This window comes from Arachis duranensis, chromosome 2 (genome assembly GCF_000817695.3).
Source record: "Arachis duranensis cultivar V14167 chromosome 2, aradu.V14167.gnm2.J7QH, whole genome shotgun sequence".
Lineage (NCBI taxonomy): Eukaryota > Viridiplantae > Streptophyta > Magnoliopsida > Fabales > Fabaceae > Arachis > Arachis duranensis.
The window spans coordinates 90682971-90702280 of NC_029773.3; the positions used below are offsets into that span (position 1 = coordinate 90682971).

The 19310-nt window shown below is 33.7% G+C and overlaps 4 protein-coding genes, 1 long non-coding RNA gene and 1 other non-coding gene across 11 annotated transcripts; 3 read left to right on the forward strand and 3 right to left on the reverse strand.

Annotated features, from left to right (window-relative positions):
• The first annotated feature begins 351 nt into the window (after positions 1 to 351).
• Positions 352 to 3497, forward strand: LOC107475995 (uncharacterized). 5 transcript variants are annotated; one of them, XM_016095707.3, is made up of 9 exons: positions 352 to 665; positions 951 to 1017; positions 1172 to 1200; positions 1286 to 1494; positions 1805 to 1923; positions 2063 to 2158; positions 2239 to 2314; positions 2539 to 2692; positions 2976 to 3497. In XM_016095707.3, exons 1-9 carry the CDS (start codon positions 459 to 461, stop codon positions 3120 to 3122), a joined length of 1104 nt encoding a protein of 367 aa, XP_015951193.1. In that variant the 5' UTR covers positions 352 to 458; the 3' UTR covers positions 3123 to 3497. The 5 variants fall into 5 exon arrangements, with proteins under 5 accessions (XP_015951193.1, XP_015951195.1, XP_020991763.1 ...); XM_016095709.3 differs by having other exon boundaries at positions 359 to 665; positions 2239 to 2321; positions 2976 to 3124; XM_021136104.2 differs by having other exon boundaries at positions 359 to 665; positions 2547 to 2692; positions 2976 to 3124.
• Positions 3498 to 5153: 1656 nt separating this feature from the next.
• On the reverse strand, positions 5154 to 6128 carry LOC107476088 (transcription factor GTE1-like). Its single transcript, XM_016095835.1, has one exon. It carries the CDS (start codon positions 6126 to 6128, stop codon positions 5154 to 5156), a length of 975 nt encoding a protein of 324 aa, XP_015951321.1.
• Positions 6129 to 7993: 1865 nt separating this feature from the next.
• LOC107475994 (uncharacterized) lies at positions 7994 to 10650 on the forward strand. 2 transcript variants are annotated; one of them, XM_016095706.3, is made up of 3 exons: positions 7994 to 8155; positions 8602 to 9552; positions 10283 to 10650. In XM_016095706.3, exons 1-3 carry the CDS (start codon positions 8150 to 8152, stop codon positions 10430 to 10432), a joined length of 1107 nt encoding a protein of 368 aa, XP_015951192.1. In that variant the 5' UTR covers positions 7994 to 8149; the 3' UTR covers positions 10433 to 10650. The 2 variants fall into 2 exon arrangements, with proteins under 2 accessions (XP_015951192.1, XP_020991766.1); XM_021136107.2 differs by having other exon boundaries at positions 8613 to 9552.
• A 220-nt stretch (positions 10651 to 10870) lies between these two features.
• Positions 10871 to 13022, reverse strand: LOC107475996 (DNA-directed RNA polymerases II, IV and V subunit 8B). The gene is made up of 4 exons (XM_016095710.3): positions 12860 to 13022; positions 12053 to 12210; positions 11500 to 11588; positions 10871 to 11175 (listed from the first exon to the last, which is right to left on the reverse strand). Exons 1-4 carry the CDS (start codon positions 12933 to 12935, stop codon positions 11064 to 11066), a joined length of 435 nt encoding a protein of 144 aa, XP_015951196.1. The 5' UTR covers positions 12936 to 13022; the 3' UTR covers positions 10871 to 11063.
• Positions 13023 to 13184: 162 nt separating this feature from the next.
• Positions 13185 to 15146, forward strand: LOC107475997 (uncharacterized). Its single transcript, XR_001589612.3, has 4 exons — positions 13185 to 13236; positions 13517 to 13605; positions 14808 to 14957; positions 15118 to 15146. It is a non-coding gene; the product is annotated as an uncharacterized LOC107475997 (long non-coding RNA).
• A 3496-nt stretch (positions 15147 to 18642) lies between these two features.
• TRNAA-UGC (transfer RNA alanine (anticodon UGC)) lies at positions 18643 to 18715 on the reverse strand. The gene has a single exon. It is a non-coding gene; the product is annotated as a tRNA-Ala (tRNA).
• Between the last annotated feature and the right edge of the window lie 595 nt (positions 18716 to 19310).

Consider the following 19310-nt stretch of genomic DNA (forward strand, 5'->3'; position numbering starts at 1 on the left):
TATAAGTGTGGGTTCCATATAAATATGTTCTTTTCATCCAAGTCCATAATATAAATTCATAATTATAGAGATGGAGAATAAATATGGACAAAATTGTCAACTTGATCTATTTTTTATAACTATCCACCCTTTTATCACTTATTAAAGGGAACGAACCCTCTCAATTTTTTTAACAGTAAAAGAAATAAAGAATAATTTCACCATTAATTTTATAAGTGAAATAAAAAAAATATAACAGAGAACACAATAAAAACTAAAAAGTTAAAGATCATACTTTATTCCTTCAATTTTTTTTAGCAAGTGAGAGCATCTATTTTCGGTTATAAGATCCATAACTAATATTATTATGTCATTCTTTGACTCTTTGTATTCTCTTTCAATTTTACTCAGTCATGTATAATAGTAACACCTTTTTGTTGTCTTCTTCCTGAAAGGAATCACAAGGAAAAAACTTGGCCATGATTTCGTTGGTGAAGGAGCTTTGGAGAACTCTCCTCTTCCTTTTCTCCATCCAATTCTGGAGAATGGGATTGCTTTGGACCTTTTCCATTGTCTTTTCTCATCACCAATTAATCAAAGATTTCTTCTGTTCCCAACGACCTAAATCATATTACAGATGTTCCCCTTGTGTAGTTCCTGTTAGGCCCGTTGCTGTGGTCACAGGTGTAAGTCTTCTTCTCTTTGGCTTCAAAATCAAAAGTTGATTATTTTATGCCAATTTTGGAATTAATTTTTTATATCTAATCATACATGATTAGATGTATGTTACAATGCATAAAAGTTAACTTATATTTTTATTGGATTTATATTTTCTAAAGTTTTGGTTCATGAAGAATCATGCATCCTATGTGTTTGATGATATGTGCCATTGAATTTAAAGTACATGCCATTCTCTTTGGTTATGGAAATTTTGTTATATTATATGATTTGGGTTTGTTTTGTTGGTGTAGGCAACATCTGGCCTGGGATTTTATACTGCTTACGAACTTTCCAAAGAAGGATATGTTGTTGTGCTTGGTAATTATTTATGCTTATGTCTTTCTCAATCCCCTCTTATTATTATTTTGGGGTTTTAATAATCATGCTAGAAATAGATTGCATTGTCCGTGAACAAATAACTTGTAATCCTAGTCTATGCAATGTGTGCCTAAGATTCTAGTTGTGAATGCAGTTGGGCGATCGCAGCAGTTGTTGCTTGAGGTACCTTTTATACACATTATGAGATCATGGTGGTGATTTCCAACCTCGCCGTAAATTTTTTATGGGTGTTCTGATTGTTTGATAGGCGGAAAGAAAGATCAAAGCTTGGAATAGAAATGCGCACCTCAAAGCTTTTCAGGTAGACCTGTCATCAGTTGAATCAATAATATTGTTCAGAAAGTCCTTGCAGCAATGGCTGTCGGACTCTGATTTGCACAGCTCAATACAACTATTGATAAATTGTGCTGGAATACTTGCAACTTCACCTAGAACCACAGCTGATGGATATGATCAGTAATAAACACTTCTCTCTCTTTTTGATCTCCCCTAACATTCACTCATCGTATTAATTAGGTTTTATGTTAGTTAATAATTGTAAAGCCTCTGGAGGCAATGTTTATAATGTATGATCAACATGAACTTTGTGCTACCAAAACAGGGAAAGACGCATGGAAGTGTAGCAAAAATGAATTTATTTTCTGGGTCCTTGATCCAGAGTAAATAGCTGTTTTGTACTCATACACTTCACATTTGTCTGGCGTCTTAGTTTTATAATTAATAGTAATTTTTGAAATCGATGAATGATTCAAGCCATTCCTCCCAGGATGATCGGTACAAATTACATTGGTGCATTTGTTTTGACAAACCTTTTGTTACCACTTCTCGAAAGCAGTAATGTATCTTCCAGAATTGTGAATGTCACATCCTTTACTCATCGAAATGGTATGTATAGTTAATTAATTATTATAATCCGTACTTTTTATCTATATTTTTGTTTGGTGACTATGTTGCATGAGTTCGAATCTTCTCAATTAGATCACAGTGCTCCTCCTACAAACCCTGCTCAGGCTCTGTTCTTCAGTTACTGATATGCAGGTTGATGATCGAACTGTATCTGGGAAAAGATTTTTGAGTTATATGCAATATCCATATGCAAACATCTATGAGTATTCTAAATGTAAGCTATATTTGGTGAATTTATGCACCTTATTTTATGTCTTTAGACCTAATTCCTAACTAGAATATAATTTGTTGAAGTGTTCCTTCTCCTCTTCACCTTTGAGCTTCATCGACAGCTACGCTTGAGGGAAAAATCTCACCAGATCTTTGTCGCGTATGCAGTTACAAATCTTCTTACTTACGTTGCCCTTTGTTGGTCTTATTTCCTAGTGCTCTACGAAAATGCTGTTCCCAAGTGCTATGTTGTACTTTTCTTCTGTTTTTCCATTTACTTCTCCAGCTTTCATGAGTTAAACTAGAAAATTTAATTATGTGTGTTAAAAGTTGTGTTTAAGCTTTATTATTGTTAACATTCAGTTTCCATATTGTTGACATTAGTGCTGCAGATCCTGGAGTTGTACAAACAAATATTTTGAGAGAAGTTCCATCCCTCCTTTCCTTGTCGGCACACTTTGTACTGAAGTATCTGGGCCTTTTGCAATCCCCTGAATATGGGGTCAGTTCCATAATTGATGCTGCCCTTGCGCCACCAGTAAGTACACTTTTCATGGGACTAATTAGGTTTCTTTTTTTGGTCCACATTAACTTTGGAAATAAACAAAAATTTTCTCATAAAGTAGGAAATTAATATCAAGGTTCACAACAATGAATTGAAAGATTCTGTTCTTTTTGTTGTGTTAATTTTACTGTAGCTCTTTCGCTTGTATGCATACATGCAAAGTGCATACATGTTACACTTTTCTTGTGTTGCATTTGATCATTTATTATAATCATGTATGGATTATGGAGTATAGTTAGCTTAATATTGATTTCAGGGAACTTCTGGAGCTTACTTCTTTGGGGGAATAGGTAGGACTATTGAACCTTCAATACTTTCAAGAGATGCTGGTTTAGCACTTAAGCTCTGGGAAACTACAAGTAATCTGCTATCGACGACCCCTTTTGGCACTGAAGAAGATTAACCAGATGTAGCATTTGATAACGGGTTAAGACGATAACAAAGTGCAGATGTGACACTTGCCTGAAGTAGATTGATAACCTGTTCTTCGAATGAAGTTCTGAAGTTTTTGGCTCTTGGAAGCTACCACCATTATCTATGATGTGGTAGTATAGTTTTTTAAATGTGTCTAGCCACCAACATAATACTAGTATTCAGCTTTTAATTTACCGATTGAGTATTAGAAAGGAACTAGAAACCTGTATTCTTACTATTCTTCTGCCCAGTTTTGTTTTTCCTTTTGGGCTGTAAGTTTTAGTTATCATAAATATTTTGTTTTTCGTGACGTATTAGACGATGTAACGTTGTGAATTGTGTGTTCAATGCAATTAATTTAACAGACCCCAAAAGTATTAAAATGAAACTATGATGCTCAATTTTCTAATCCTTTTTTCTCTGTCCGGTATATTGTGCATCTGTTCGAAATTGCATTGAATGCCAGAACCTCCTTTTGTTACCTCTTATTTTAGTTCCTCATTCTGAGTAACTCTACTTTTGGTTCAAGTAGAAATTTGGTTAGTTCTGGATTTTTATGTCAAACGTTTGAATTTGTCGTTAAATTACTTGTAATAAAGGTGTCTATGCTGGTGTAGAATATCTAGAAATGAACATTGTGAGCATTACCAATAACCACACATGAATTCTTATGTATGTAAAGTGGACAAATGATGGAAGGAATACTTAATAGAACCTCCTTTTTTAGCTCTTGCCTGGCTTCACCTAAAAGTAACAACTAATTTTGAAACTACCCTTTTTCTGAACAAAATTTTTGTGCATCAAGGTTGGTGACAAGATCCATGCTAGCATAGTTATAAAATTTTGGTGTAAACTGATTCAAGGCGTCGTCTTCAGTCGCCCGAGGAGTTGTGTTTGCAAACAAATCTATTTTTATATATAAAAGTTTGATACCTAAGTTTTTCTATATTGTGTTTAAGCCATATTTTTCTTTCTAACGATGCCATGTCAGCAATTTTGTTTACTTGGCAAAATTTGAAAATGAACCAATCATCTTTTGGTATATATATATATTAGAAGTGTCATAATAATAATAATTATGAAAATTTTCATTTACAAATATTGAAATTTTTAAACTTATACATGCTAACACTCTTACTATTACATTGTTAGGCCTACTTATACATGCTACATAAGATTTTATTATTCTTTATTTCTTAATCTCTCATATTAATTAGCAAAAACTCCTTCAAGTTTAAATTTGTCACATTTTCTTACTAAATACATTCAAATATATCATTATCATAAAACAGAATAGTTAAAGTTTGGAGGGAGGTGAGGTGGGCAAGTCCCTTGCATTCCAACATCAAGTGTGAAAGATCCAACCTTCCTTTGGAGGCTCTTCACACACTCGCTGTATTCATGAATGCTTCAGAGCTCACCAGTTTCTCACTGTAGCTGATTTGAAGATGTCTCAGGCTACAGTGTGGATGTCCTGTATCAGACAAATCAATCGATCCTCAACTCTTGTAGTGATGGGAGTATAGCACTCACTGGAAAGTGGAAACCATGTGTGGGAGGAACAATGGGAGATGTGTAAATTATTAAACTACCCTTCCACCTTAGTCGATAACAATAAAAAAGAAAAGTCTCAGTGGCTCACAAATTCAACCCAACAAATTTAGTCTTTATTATCTTATTTTTATGTTATTTTCTTATCTTATCTTATCTTTTATTTTTCTTAGGCCAATGCTCTATACATATTTAGTTTTACCTTTATAATTCAATTCAATTCAATGAATCAACAATTAATAAAATTTCTTCATCTTTTCTTTTTCTATTCTTTCACAATTTTATCATAAATAGCCTAATGGCCTCCAATTGATAGTTCACGCAGTAAAGGAGGTAGCACTGATGAGAGTAACATTGATGAATATAAACATATAAACAATGTCATTGATGCCAACATAAAAATACTTACAATTGTTTCAAGTCAATTCCAAATTAACTACAATCAAATACTACTCAAAATTGAACAATATCAGAAAACTTCTTCTTCCAAATCCTCACTAAGAAAGTTGTTGTCTTCAAAATCTTCTTCCCTAAGAACCAAACCTGTAAGGTTCTTCAACAATGGATTTCCCTTTGTGCAATAATGTGTCAGTGAATGGCCACACAAGTTTTCCAAATCCTGAAAGGACTTGAAAGCATCATCAAAGAAAATTGTTCTCTCCATTCTCTGCATCATCTCCCTCTGTTTCTTCCTTTGCAAGTAAACCCTGTTCCGTTGTGCAGCTTCATTGGTTCTCTTCTTCTCCAATACCAATTTAGCTTTGGCAATAGCTTCAGCAAGTTTTTTCCTTTTCTCCTCTGCATTCGATTTCAAAGGCTTTGAATTTGGCTTTGGCTCTTCTTTCTCTAACTTGTTTTCCTTCTCAGCTAGCCATCTTCCCTCCAAATTCTTCCACTTTGTCTCGAAAAGATCACTTAACTTTGCGGCGGTTCGATGAACTTCATGCCCCGAGGGGTACTGGGACATGACATTGCGAAACACCGTTCTGATATCAGCAGCAAATTGATCAGTTTCGTTGTACAAATTATTCCATAGCTTCCGCTTAATCCTCTCCAAATCCATCAAAGCCTTTCCTTTCTTGAAATACACTCCGTCTGGATGAACCAATAACCTTTTCAGCGTTACTGAACATTGCGTATTCTTGAATTCATCCATACCCGAAGAACTTCGTTTCTTCTTCTCTTCACGTTCCTTTACTGCATCAGTAGTAGTACCCTTCTTCATGCTTGAATTTTCTTCACTCTTTTCCACCTTAGCTCTCTTGTTGGGACGAGAATCAAGAACAACGCTGTTACTGTTACTGTTGTTGTTGTTGAATCCATCAACATTGCTGCATAATTCTGAAGACGAAAAAACTCTTTTTTTGGGTACCCTCTTGTTGGCAGCATCTGAAGATTTCTTGGGAGGAACAAAAGTTGAAGACTTTGGAACACAAAACATCATCGTACTCAGTAGAATGCAACGATAACAGAGAATTGTTGATTAGATGAAAATAGAAAAACCCTATCAAGTGAAGTGTTTGTGTTTTGTAAAGTTGCTTGGAACACAAGGTAATTAAGAAATCTGGGTTCCTTAATTAAAATGGAAGATTTTGCAGTTTGGCCTATCTTTTTTCTGCTAATCTTTTAGTGATATAATATCTTATCTTTCAAAGATATTAATTGCGTCTTTTTAAAAATTAAATTTACATGAATTGTTTTTTAATAACGTCCTAAATTTAATGACAAATTTGTATTTATTATTTTCTTAATATGTATATATTTTTATTTTTAAATAGTTAGTTTAAAATGAGAAGAGTATTTGTTCTCATCATCATTTGAATTGATTTTTTTGAAGAAAGAATTAAAAAACTATTTTTACATAAGTATATAGGTTTTATTAGGATTTTTTTAAAAAAAATTTCTAACTAAAAAAGCAATGCTTTTGCTATTTTAAGTAAGCAATACAGTTGCTTTCTGAGAAAACTAAATTTTTTAAAAATATTTTAATGAAATGTGTATTAAAAAAATTAAAATTAAAATTACTTCTTAAATTTTTTATCTAAAGACAAAATTACTTTTTTGACAAAAAAAAATATTTTTAAAAAAATTAATCCAAACTACTATGTTATTGATATAACTTTATATATATATATATACATCCTTCTAATTTAAATTTTTACTTATGATATGAATTGTAGTCATAATAATTCAAAGCTCCTTAGACAAATTTATGACTTCACATATATACTCCTAAGTTTACAATGATAAAGATCAAATAAGAAAGTGCGAGTTAGGAATTCTAGTAATCCTTAATTATCTGCATCCAATTCATCGACTAATCTTATTTAATTTTATTAGAAAGAATTTTTGTTACAGATATATATACTGAGGGTAGCTAAGTGCATGCTTTTTAGTGGAACAAGGATTTCAGAAAAATCAGTCATGTTGAAGAGATGCATTACAACTATAGCAGTTCAAAGTTGACAAATTATTGTTCATATCACAAAATTTCATTTCAAAGTTTTCTTTTCTTTATTTTTTTTTTTAAATCTACTAAAGGTAGAAACATTCCAAACAAGAAAAGATGATTAAGTGAAAATGTTTAATTCGCAATTTCACATCATTCAAATGAACAAGCTTAAGCTTAAGTGAGACATTTGATCAAGCTCTGTACTGTTTGTGTAGTTGTGTGAACTATTGCAACCAGAAACTTTAATCACAGTAAAAGAAAATTAAAGCAACAAAGTTAAATCAGCTTTTCTAATGAACAAAATTCAGCCTCATGATTAGTCTTGTTAACAAAGTAAGTGGGTACAATCAATCAATATTAAACTATATTACAAGACTAACTCTATACTTCTATTAAAATTAATATTATTAAGGTGACTACTTCTAATAAGACGTCTTTTCTGTGAAGATAATATTACTAACTGTTAGATGATTTAGTCAAATATATTAAATTAAACATATGAAACGATTTAATGGTTCATCATACAATTTTCACATGAAGATGTGTTCGAGTGAGTAAACATCTATTATTAATTAAACTTGGACATTTAGAGTATTTCTTTTTTTTAGTTGCTCACGGTATCTCTCAATTCAGCAAGTTAAGGACTAATCTATCTCAAAATTGAGCTCCATTTATGGTCTGCCGTTGGCCAATAATTTGCTGCAAGATTCGAATCCTCGACACTTGTTTAAGCAATGAGTGAGTCGAGTACTCCACCAATCCAAATTAGTTATTTAGTATATTCCTTGGTGAATGCTGACAAACACATTATAATATTGGACGGTTAGAACAGTTGGAGCATTACACACAAAAAATAAGAGAAAACAAAAATGGAAAGAAAGAAGCAACAGTTGGAGCCTATAATTAGTTGATCCCTTCTTTCTCTTTGTCTCTCTGACTCTCTCTTCCTTTTAAGGTTATCGGAATCAATGACCCTTCACGCAACATCGTACAATTAGATCTCACACCAACCCATGTCGGTAAGTTCTTGTTTTTCCCCCCGAATATATCATATTTTTTTGTAAATGATTATTGAGATTATAGGATTTGTTTGATCTAGTTGTTTTAATTCATGGTTTGGTTTTATTCAAATCATTTGGGTTGCGCTGCATTGAAAGAAATTCCGATTCTTTTCTGTTTCAATTTCTCAATGCTGTGTGTTTTTAAGGTTTCTCTCAGCTTGGGAATGGAAAAACCGGATTTTGAAAATTCATCGGCGTAAAGAATTTATTTTTTTTTCTGAAAAAGAAAATGATGATGATATTTTGGAAAATTGAAATGCAATGATATCCAGAATTCAGTCAACATTTATCAGTAGATGTTGAAAATATTGGGATCTAGGAATTTGATGTGGATGATGCTGGAAACAATGAATTTATGAAGCTTAAATTTTTTTTTTTTTATATTATCTGAAACTTGATTGAAGGATTCACCCAGCAAGATCCCTCCTACAACCGAAGTGGACCTTGGTTTTGAGAAGGTTCCTGAGAAGATTGAAGAAGATGGAAAAGTTGCAGGTCCCATGCTCCATTGTGGTAATTGTGATACAGAAGTAGTTCACAAGCTGGCTGAAATGTTCCTTCCAGGATTGGCTTGTGCCTGCGTCGATAACACGACAGGATATCCCTTCTCCACACCTGGTTCAGTGGCAGGTAATTTCAGAAAGGAAATGATAGATTATCTCACACAAAGAAGTGAATCATTTGTTGCTGAGTCTGTTATCTTAGAAGGTGATCCACAAGGTGAAGTATTGGATCATCCGTTTGATATTATTTCTTATTTCGTTGATGAGTTTGTTATTTCAAAGAGGAATCTCGTTAGTCAGGTCTCTGGATGGCTGCTAAGTGATTGGAGAGAAGACAAAGTAGATGATTTTATTCAGGAGATGGAAATGAATGGATTTTGGTCCTTTGATAGAAGAGAAACTATCGCCAAATCTCTGCTTAAGAATGTTGATTTCAAGAATGCATATCACTGCAATGAAAGTTTTCATTCTCAAGAAGATCTTGACAATCATGTTGATGTTTGCAACTTTAGAACTGCATTCTGTCAAAATGAGGGATGTGACGCCATGTTTTGCTCAGCTCATTTTGAGCAGCATGACTCGACCTGTCCTTTCAAGATAATTTCATGTGAACAGAAGTGCTCGGATAGCATTATGAGACGTGATATGGACCGGCACTGCATAACTGTTTGTCCGATGAAGATTGTGAACTGTCCATTTTATGGAGTAGGTTGTAGAGCTGCTGTTGCTCAATGTATGATTGAAAAGCATTGCTCAGACGACGTTAAGACACACTTGATGCACGTGCTTAAAGGCATCCACAGGGAAGCAACTGCTGAAGATCTCAGCCGACGAGTGGAGAAAATTATGCAGGTTAGTCAAGATATGCATTATAACAACTTTTGCTGTATAAATTTTAAGTAGGATAATGTTGTGTTTGATGACATTCTGAAGACTTGAAAAGATTTTCAAATTAATTATTGAGGAACTACTGAAAAGATTGTGTTACCTTTCTAATCTCATTAACGCAACGGCACTGTTAATTTTGATTGTTTTGTGCTATGAACTAATGGTTTAACTTATGATTTACATTAACTAGACACACATTAACAGGGGCCTTGAGCTGAAAAATTTTATTGATTAGTTTCATTTGTTCTTTCACCACAAAACTATAATATATATAGACCAAATTTGTTGCTTGATTGAATAGTGTATTAGTATCATGTATCTTTTTGTTCATTTTATAAGTTACTCAAGAATTCTGCTTGAGAACAGCTTCTTGCACTTGACCTCTTGATTTATTTCAGTACAGTTCTGTTGGATTACCTATTATTTAGCTTATGATCATAACATTTAGGAAATTCGGCTGATTCTAGTGATTTTGTTCCCTTTGAGCAATAGATCTAAGGTTTGATTCTGAGTTGTTTAGACCAAATAACAAAGGAGAGTTTGAGAGAACATGAATTTTAGAGTTATCCTCTTGTCAAATAGCCTTAATTGTAAACTTAATTGACCAGTTTCGATTCGGTTTCCAATATCGTTTTGAGGATATAGATTCCCGAATTTTTCTTTGTTTAACCGGTATTCGCACGCTTTATGACAGGCATCATCAGGCACCAGGTTAGCAGAGGCTCGCGACATGAGAATGTTCAAATCTATTGTCAAGAATCTTGAAGCAAAGGTAGGACCTATGGAAGTAACTCCCAAGAATGAAGATAGTCATGAAAGTAGCACAGAAACACAAGGGCACTGAACAGAACACACAGTAAGGAAGATGAAAGTAATGTAAATAAGGAAAATGGAACTGAGGGTAGTAATGCAGAGAATGTTAAAACACACAGGATCTTAAAATTTTGTAACTTAGAAGGTGGAAAGAGTTTTGAAATGTTGCTTAAGTTTTCTCATAAGAGAAGACATTTTTCCATTTCTGTATGTAACTATTGGCATATGCAAAATTTTCCCATTTGTCAAGAGATTTGCAACATTCCTTACTATCCTCTGTCCTCCCTGCATTTCTTGTGCATCTTTTCTTATTTTTTTCACAGATAAACTTTTATGGAATTTGGATATTTTATCATGGAGATATTTTGCTATGAGAGAATCATTATTATTTTTTTAGATATATCATATATACACTTACAATGCACACAGATTAAATACCTATTAAAAAACAGAGTAATACATTTGTAGATAATTTAAACCAAATTATTCCATCATGTTCGGATAACTGGCAAACGTAGAGTTAACTTACAATCAAATCACCAAAATATTTTGATTTCCAAACATCTGGTCACAAGCATCACATTAACATGAACAAAATAGGTGGTTCTGATTGTTACAACAAAGTTTCGCTACATCCTCGTTGATATGCACTTTCAATTTTCTCAGACTTTCCTCATCAGAAGAAACAACCTCTGATCAAGCTCAAACTTGTTGAATTGAGAGGGTTCTCCCTTCAACATCATCAGAAGTCCACCAAATGAAATATTTATCTCCCTATAATTCAAAAACAATAAACCATATAAAGGAGGGGAAATGTAAAAGACTCTGCAACATTGAATTATAATTTAATTGGATAAAGTTCAGCTATAACTATGGTGCTGCTACTTGGAAACAACATCCTCTACATGTCTCTCCATTCTTTAGAAAGGAAGAAAATACAAATAATTGTGTTCTCGGAGATAATGTCGTATATCTGTCCTTGGATACAAACACATTTTTCTATCTCAACTTTTATATTTGTGGTTTGTGTCAGTTACCAAGACAAGCAAACTATGCAGGAATTATATTAATTATTAAAAGCATCATTGTTAAACTTACGCTTTTTCACGCCCTGAACCCTCTGATACCCTATAGAGCTTCCCATACATGACATATTCAAAATTCTCGGCCAATGATAGCCGATTGTTCTGGAAAACAAAGAAAATCAAAGAATTCAGTAAGAAAAACTCAAATTAAAGATGATTGATTTTATCAGTAATGGGGGATAAAAGAACTAGCATGAGAACAAAGAAAACAGATGAATTATAAAGGGAACTATAGACTTTGTAATTACCTATTATTAGTCCACAAATATCAGATGTATTTAGGAGAAGAAAACATTCAAGAAATATACTTAGGAGAAGAAAACATTCTCTTGCCACATCAACTCTATTCGTGATCTAAATTCCAAGATTATGATGAACAAAAGCTCCAAACTATCAAACAGAAATCTTATGGCAATGTTACTACAACTAAAGATTGTCACACACCTTAGAATTTCAATGCTCACATTGTCTAATACACACGAAAAGATATACATTCATCGTTGGAACTTGGAACAAACCATTTACCTGAACAAGAAGATAAGACATAAGACATGACAACAATTTACCTGAACATAATACCCAGTGTCTGGTGTTCCATCCGGATTAAGCGTTGGAACAAGCAGGAGTGCGAATTTCTGACCAACCTTTAATGGATATAACTCAGAATTGATGTCGAGGTGCATAAACATGTCAAACCTTTCACTCCTTGCTTCAATGCGAGTAACTTCAACATCACACAAAGCCAAGGTGTTGGAATCAAATACAGATAACAAAATCTAACAATAATGTCTCTAATAAGAGCAAATAATCCCACTCATCAGATAACATGCTTTTTAATGGAAATTTTGGATTTAAACACCACGAAAGAGGTCAAGTAATATAATAGTGGAGTGCAAATAGTTATTTTGAAAAAAAAAATCAAAGTAAAATGTAATAGAATCAGCTAGCTTAGCTTCACAAGAAAATTAAATTTAAAATAAATAAATAAAGAATCCGTTTTACACTGAGACTCCCATTCTAGCACCAAAAAATAAATAAATAAATAAATAAATAACACTCCACAATGCAATGAAATACAGCTTATTAAAATAAACATATAAATAAATAAGTACAATTTTAACTGAAAAATTAAACAAAATAAATATGCAATATTGCATTTTTAGTTTTTTTTTTTAATATCTTGATTAAAAAAAAGGTTAATCGTAAAAAGACTGCAATTGAACAACAGTGTTTTAACACAGAGGTAGCGATCAGCTTAATAAATTCGTCTAAAGTTAAAACCTTCAACTCATCAATAATAGGAAGCAAGGCAACAGATTTATAGAGAAAAATGAGCAATAATAAAAATTGAATAATAATAACAACAATAATACCTTTGTCAAATAATTTTTTGTCATCAGGGTTCAATCTTTCAACTCTAAAGATATCTTCAAAGAGAACCTCCACCATCGTCGCAGTAGCGGTAGCACTAAGCCACTAAGCAGAACCACCAACTCGTTTCTTCAACTCAGTTCAACTCTATGGACTATGGTATGTAATAAACTAATAATGGTTCGCTTTGACCGGTTTGGTCCGGTTCGGTGATTTGGGTTTGGAATTTGGATTTGGGCCCACTAATATTTTGTGGTATTGGGCCCTGTATGGCCCAAATTATAAGGCCCATTTTATAATAATTAGTGTTTTGCTTTGAATCCTTCCCTGACGAAGAAGAACCACCAGTAGCTTCTACCAGCGCCTCCTCAAAACTCAGGTACCTATGCTCTAAACATTGCTAGTAATTCTTCATTTCCAGCTTCTAGTTATCGATTCTTTCATTTTGTTGTAGTAGTAGTTTGCATTTCTATCTTAGTGATTTTCATTTGTTCAAATCTTTGCATAGCCATAATTAATTATGACGCGACTTGTTCTTAGATAGGTGGCAGTTAAATCGTGTTGAATATGTGTATGCAAATTTTGTAGTCATTAATGCTGCAATATTGGCAACCTTGTTCTCCCTCCATAACCTTTTGATGTTGCTTTTGTTCGAGCAGGGTGGATACCGGCGTAAAGCATGCTATGAAGTGTGGGAGAACCGCGTAAGAATAGAAGGGATTAAGGGTTTCTTCAATCTACTTTTTAGGTTATTTATTTATCTACTATCTATCATTTCTTATATCTATTATCTATTATATTTATCTATCTACTATTATCTATTATATCTAATTAGAATCAGGCTTTTGTAAACTCTAAATCCTGAACTTTGTAAGACTGTAAAATGCTTTGGGGAAATTTTACCTTTGAGTGTGGTAAATGTGTGATGATATAGATATCAGGTTTTGAGGCCTTGTTGGCTTTTTGAGTTCAATGACCTGCAGATTGGCATTGTCCGGTTATAATTTTCTCTAATTAATTTGTCAGATATTAATAGTAATATTAATGCTGAAGTACCTGTGGGTATTGCCTTTTATATTTGAGACTGAGAGTTGTTTCATGAAACTATGGGAGTATGAGATTGTAGTTAATAATTTTGAAGTTTTGATTTTTGAATTTACAAAGAGAGTATGCTTTTTGTTATTCTGTGCTTATTTATGGTTTAATATATTAATTTATTATAATCTGGTTATTCTTATTGAACCACGGTTAAACTAGTTAGACCTTTGAACTTTTGAATAGTAACCTAAACGATTCGATGTCTGGTTTAGTTTTTAGAACCTTGCTGATATCTCGTCCTCAACCACTGTGGCTGTGGCTTTATGTTGGTTTTGTTGCACTTTAAGCATGGAACCCCCGAATGAGGTTATTGTCATCTACGTGTTTGATGTGTATCCCAAAAGAATTTCATATACAAAGAAAGTAAAATTTATGTCTAATGTGCCATTGCAATAAAGTAAAATTGATTTGTTACTGAAAAAGAAAAAAGATTTTTATTGTCGATTATTATTATATATTGCTGCTGCTACTGCTTCATTGTGCTCTATCAATTTCTGCTGCTGCTTCATTTTGTTGATGTTTTTGTGGATTGTTGTTGTTGTTGATTTGGGTAAATTGTTGCTTTATTTATAGGAAATGAATTGGAGAACGAATCAAAGGATGCCTTGCCTCTTATTACTTTATAATGAGAATGCATCTTTACGCAATAGATAACTAGATTTAATGTATTTATGTTCATGTTTTATGCTGGTTTATTTATGTTTAAGACTCCATGGCTTTTTGCCTTTTGATGCCTTGAGATTATGTTCTTATGAATATGTTAGTAGATTATTAGATTAAAATTTTATATGATACATATTATATATAGGTCCGCTTTCCACTATAAAGCATGGTGTTGTTGAATTGTGTCAGGCATTTTCGCTCATTCGACAATGGCAACATGGTTGCAGAGGATAATTAGAACCAGAGCCTCTAGTTTTCCCCCAACAACACCAAAACTGCTCCCTCATCATTCTTCTTCTTCTTCTTCTAGATTCTTCTCCAAATCAACCCAATACATTGGTATGCTACCTATCATTTCCCATTGTATACCCTATCTGCATTTTCATCCTCAACTTAGGACTTTTCATATGTTTTTTTTGTGTTTAGTCTCTCAAAAACTAAGTCTTTCAATGTAATTTGAATGATTGTTTGTTTTGTGCAACTGTGCTTGATGATGCAGTGAAGGTTGGAATACCAGAATTTCTAACTCCTTGCAAACATGTAATCCTTTGCTCTTTACTTGCTTTCTTTGCTACGTCCTATTATGATGCATCATAAACTGTTATCAGTCAATGTAAATGAAAAGAAGTAAATAAGCTTGAGATTAGTTTCTTGAGGTTACGATTCCGAACCATTCTATTGAACTGGACAAACATGCATTCATGTTGTACAATAGCATTGAGATAAGAATTTTGACAAGAGAGGGACTTATATGGAGGTAGAATTTGAGAAAGTGAAAGACAACTAGGGGAATTTGAGAGAATTAGCATACTATCGATACCCCTTATCCATCTGGCACTTATTCCGATTTTCTCTCCTCCTGGACCGATGACCATATGGGCCCAGCTTCCCTGCTAACTTTTCTAATTTTTTTCTCACATTAAATCATGCAATATTCATCACATCCTGATTGGGTTGTGTCGCTACCTTGTCTATTACATATGCAATAGCTAAAGATTAAGGCTGTTTTTGTGAGTTTCATTTTTGAAGGGAATGGAACGGAGGAAGGTAGGGGGTTTTGAAAGTTGTTGTAAGTTCATGTTACTCTTTCAAAAGCCTTTCCTATCCCGCCCTTCCCCTCCGAAATAAAACTCACAATTACATCCTAACTGGTTCAGTTTTTCCACTTGTATTTAGAAATTTTGATTGGTGTACTGTGGTCTAGGTGTTTGGTTAATGTTAATATAATTCTATTATGGAAAAGTATATTTTACGCCCCTCAACATTTGTATTTCGGTTCAATTTTACCCTTAAGTTCTATTTTGTTTCAATTTTTACATAAAATGTTTTAGAACATTTTAATTTGACCCTTATATTTAAATTTCTATCGGTCAATGGTTAGTCAACTTTTTCTTTTCCAATTTCACCATGTTGCCACCAACAATGACATCACCACCACCAACACCATCACCATCATCATAATGAATTAGAAATCCTAAAACAACCTACACCCTTGGCACATTTTCCCTCTTCCTCATTGGTGCTACTGCCCCACCACAAATTCCCTCCCGCCATCATCACTCCGCACTGCCACTGGCATCACACTGCAGCCACCAAAGTCACTACTCCTGCTCCACACCTCCTCACCTCCATCAGAAGAAGCGGCAAATCTGAGAGTTTGTCATGTCTAAGCTGCCCTTACACCAGTATTGTATCCTTACGCTGCCACTAATTCGTACTCACTCCTCTTTGCTAGTTTCTTTGAACTGAATATTCTTTAGGGATTTTGGGATATTGACATTTTAAGTTGTGGTTGAGGGCTGAAAGAAGGTAGGGATGAAATGAAGGAGAAGATGGATGAATGTGATGTTGCTGCTGCTGCTGTGATGGTGCTTTGGTGGTGGGCGGTGAGACTGTTCTCGTTCGATCAATCCTAGGACTTATTAATTGGGACTAAAATGACCCACTTTTTACCTTTTTGTATGATTGAAATACTGATTTCTTTTGTTCTTGAAACGTACAATTGTATAGTTCACTTTCTAAACCTAGTTTCTGGTTTTGCAGAGGAAGTTAATATTGAAATATGCACACAAATATAGGCTTGGATTATGGAGGCCACGTGCGGAGCCCATGAAAGCCTAACTAGTTTCGGAGTAGAAGGGTATGACCAAATCATATACGTTTAGTCACAGTGGCATGACACTACTCAACTTTGCATGAAATGATGAAAGTCATTGCCGTAACCATCTTTTTCGTGAGGTTGTCTGTTCTGGACAGAATATATTTGTTATTTCTTATCTTCAGCATTGTCATGGCATTTTCCATGTTTAATCACAAGATGACGAGACAGAATGTTGTGCATGATTTACGTATGAATGTGATAACTTCAGATTTGGGGGCCTTGTGCCTTGTACAAATGTCATAACTTCCCCAATATTTTAGATTTCAATTTCACAATAAGCAATGAAACTAACTACTAAACATGTTCCACCCTTTTTTTTTAACTTGAAGGGAAGGTAATCTACAAAATCTATTGTCATACGTACACGACGATTATTTTATTTATTTATTTGAGTTAATGTGTGTTATGCCAGTCTCTTTGATGTGATGAACAACTCAAGTCAAAAGATATGATGTAGAAAAACACTTCATGACGACATATTCATAATAGTACCTAACGTTAGAAAGCATTAAGCTAAATATTGAAATGACGCACTTGGTGAAGTGTTAAAAATGATTCCATTGTGGATGGATGCCAACTTTTTCAGGTATATTCTGATGTGAGAAGTGTTTTTACTCGAGAGTTTGCACAACACGTGGAAAGAAAAATCTAGGCTTGATCTAATTGATTCTATGAAGCTTTAACTATTAGATCATAAAGCAATTAGTGTTATATGATCATACATGGTTGAGTTAATTCGACATGCTCCTTTAGATAGAAATGGAACGTGAAGGCTGAGAATATGCGGCACTATTATAGACTTATAGTATAAAGTGTGTAAAAATATTTCTATATAACGTAGCATAATGTGTTTTTAAAAGTTCAAAAAGACTTTGAATTAGCCATTAGGTGGTCAAGTAAGGTTATATGTAAACATTTTCGCTACAAATACACAATGACTTTTGATTCATGTAGTTCATTTTCAGTTAGTAAAATAAGGCTATGTTGTTGTTGCGCATAGAATAATCTTTTTCCTATTTTCAACTCCAACGGCAGTTTGGTCTCACAGTGGGCACTCTCCAACCATATTTTATTCTCCTTACTACCAGATTCTGGTTATGAGATAGTTGAAGAGTCACTCATTGATGACGAGGATTTCACGGTTTCCAAGTCAAACACATTTGAGATCAATGCGAAGAAGTCGAAAATCCAATCCCAAAAGAAAAGATACTGAAGAGAATAGACTCACATAAGGGAAAGCTCTCACACAATTGGCCTATGGACAACCGGTGCCGGCTGTTGGGTTGTTGCGTGAGAGACTACCCTCCAGAACTATAGCAACTAGTCCTGGCGCAACCTTTTATATAGTTATCATATGGATATAGTTTTTGTAGGTCTAAATGAGAGAGGATCTGTTTAAGATCTCTAATCCAAACTAGATTGAAACAATTAGCACTTGCTAATAATGAAAAATGTGTAAGAATCAGTAACATATGTTGTATAGTTATGTATGCATCAACTTGCTGGGGGAAGGCACGTGCAATTTGTGTAATGAATACCATTAACATATGTAGATTTGATTAGGAACACAAATCATGAAACTTACACGTGTTACTTGATTACTTCTACGATAGCGCTCAATGATAATATACAGCATACAGGACAAAGATGTGAAGCTGTTGTTATGTGGAGTCACTTTTTACCCTGTTTTTCAGATTATGGTTTGGTTTTAGAGATTAGAGATTTGAATTTGCAAAGAAACTTTGGAGACTATAGATAAACTACCAACACTGCTGCGAAGATTTTAGTGATTAATCCCCTGCTTTTCCTGTTAAAAAAAAAAAACAAAATCAATTAATAAACAATTTGGAAAACAAAAAGAAATGGAGATGCGGGGGATCGAACCCCGTGCCTCTCGCATGCAAAGCGAGCGCTCTACCATTTGAGCTACATCCCCATGCATGTCAAAAAGCTTTGGCTGAAATATATAACAGAATGAAGGACAGATGTTTCGAAGTAATGGAGTGAGTTACATCACTAAAATGTGGTTAGGAGTTTTTGCTTTTTACTCTGAAGTTTGTAATTTATAAGTAGGGGTGGCAAGCGGGGAAGCCCGCCCCGCCCCGCCTAATTAGGCGGTCCTAGAATCCTAGCCCGCCCCGCCTAACTGCGGGCTGGCGGGTTGGCGGGCTAAGCCCGCCTAAGCTCTTCTTTTTTTTTTATTATTAACTACTAAGTAATATATATAATTTCACAACCATATTAATAAATTTATAATTTCTAATGGCATAAAAAATTATATTTTTTATATTCACAAACATTAAAGTCTTTGTAATTATAAATATCTAATAAATATAATTATAAACCAAATTTTCATTCAAAATATAAGTATAAATATTCTCTCCAAAGCAAAATAAACATAATCCAAAACATAATTATAAATATTGTCTCCAAAATAACATAAACATAATTCAAAACACTCAATTTTTATCTTCATACTCTTGTAAGTTAGGTTGGGGGAAGTTAGGTTTTAGGAAAAAAATTGCAAAAAT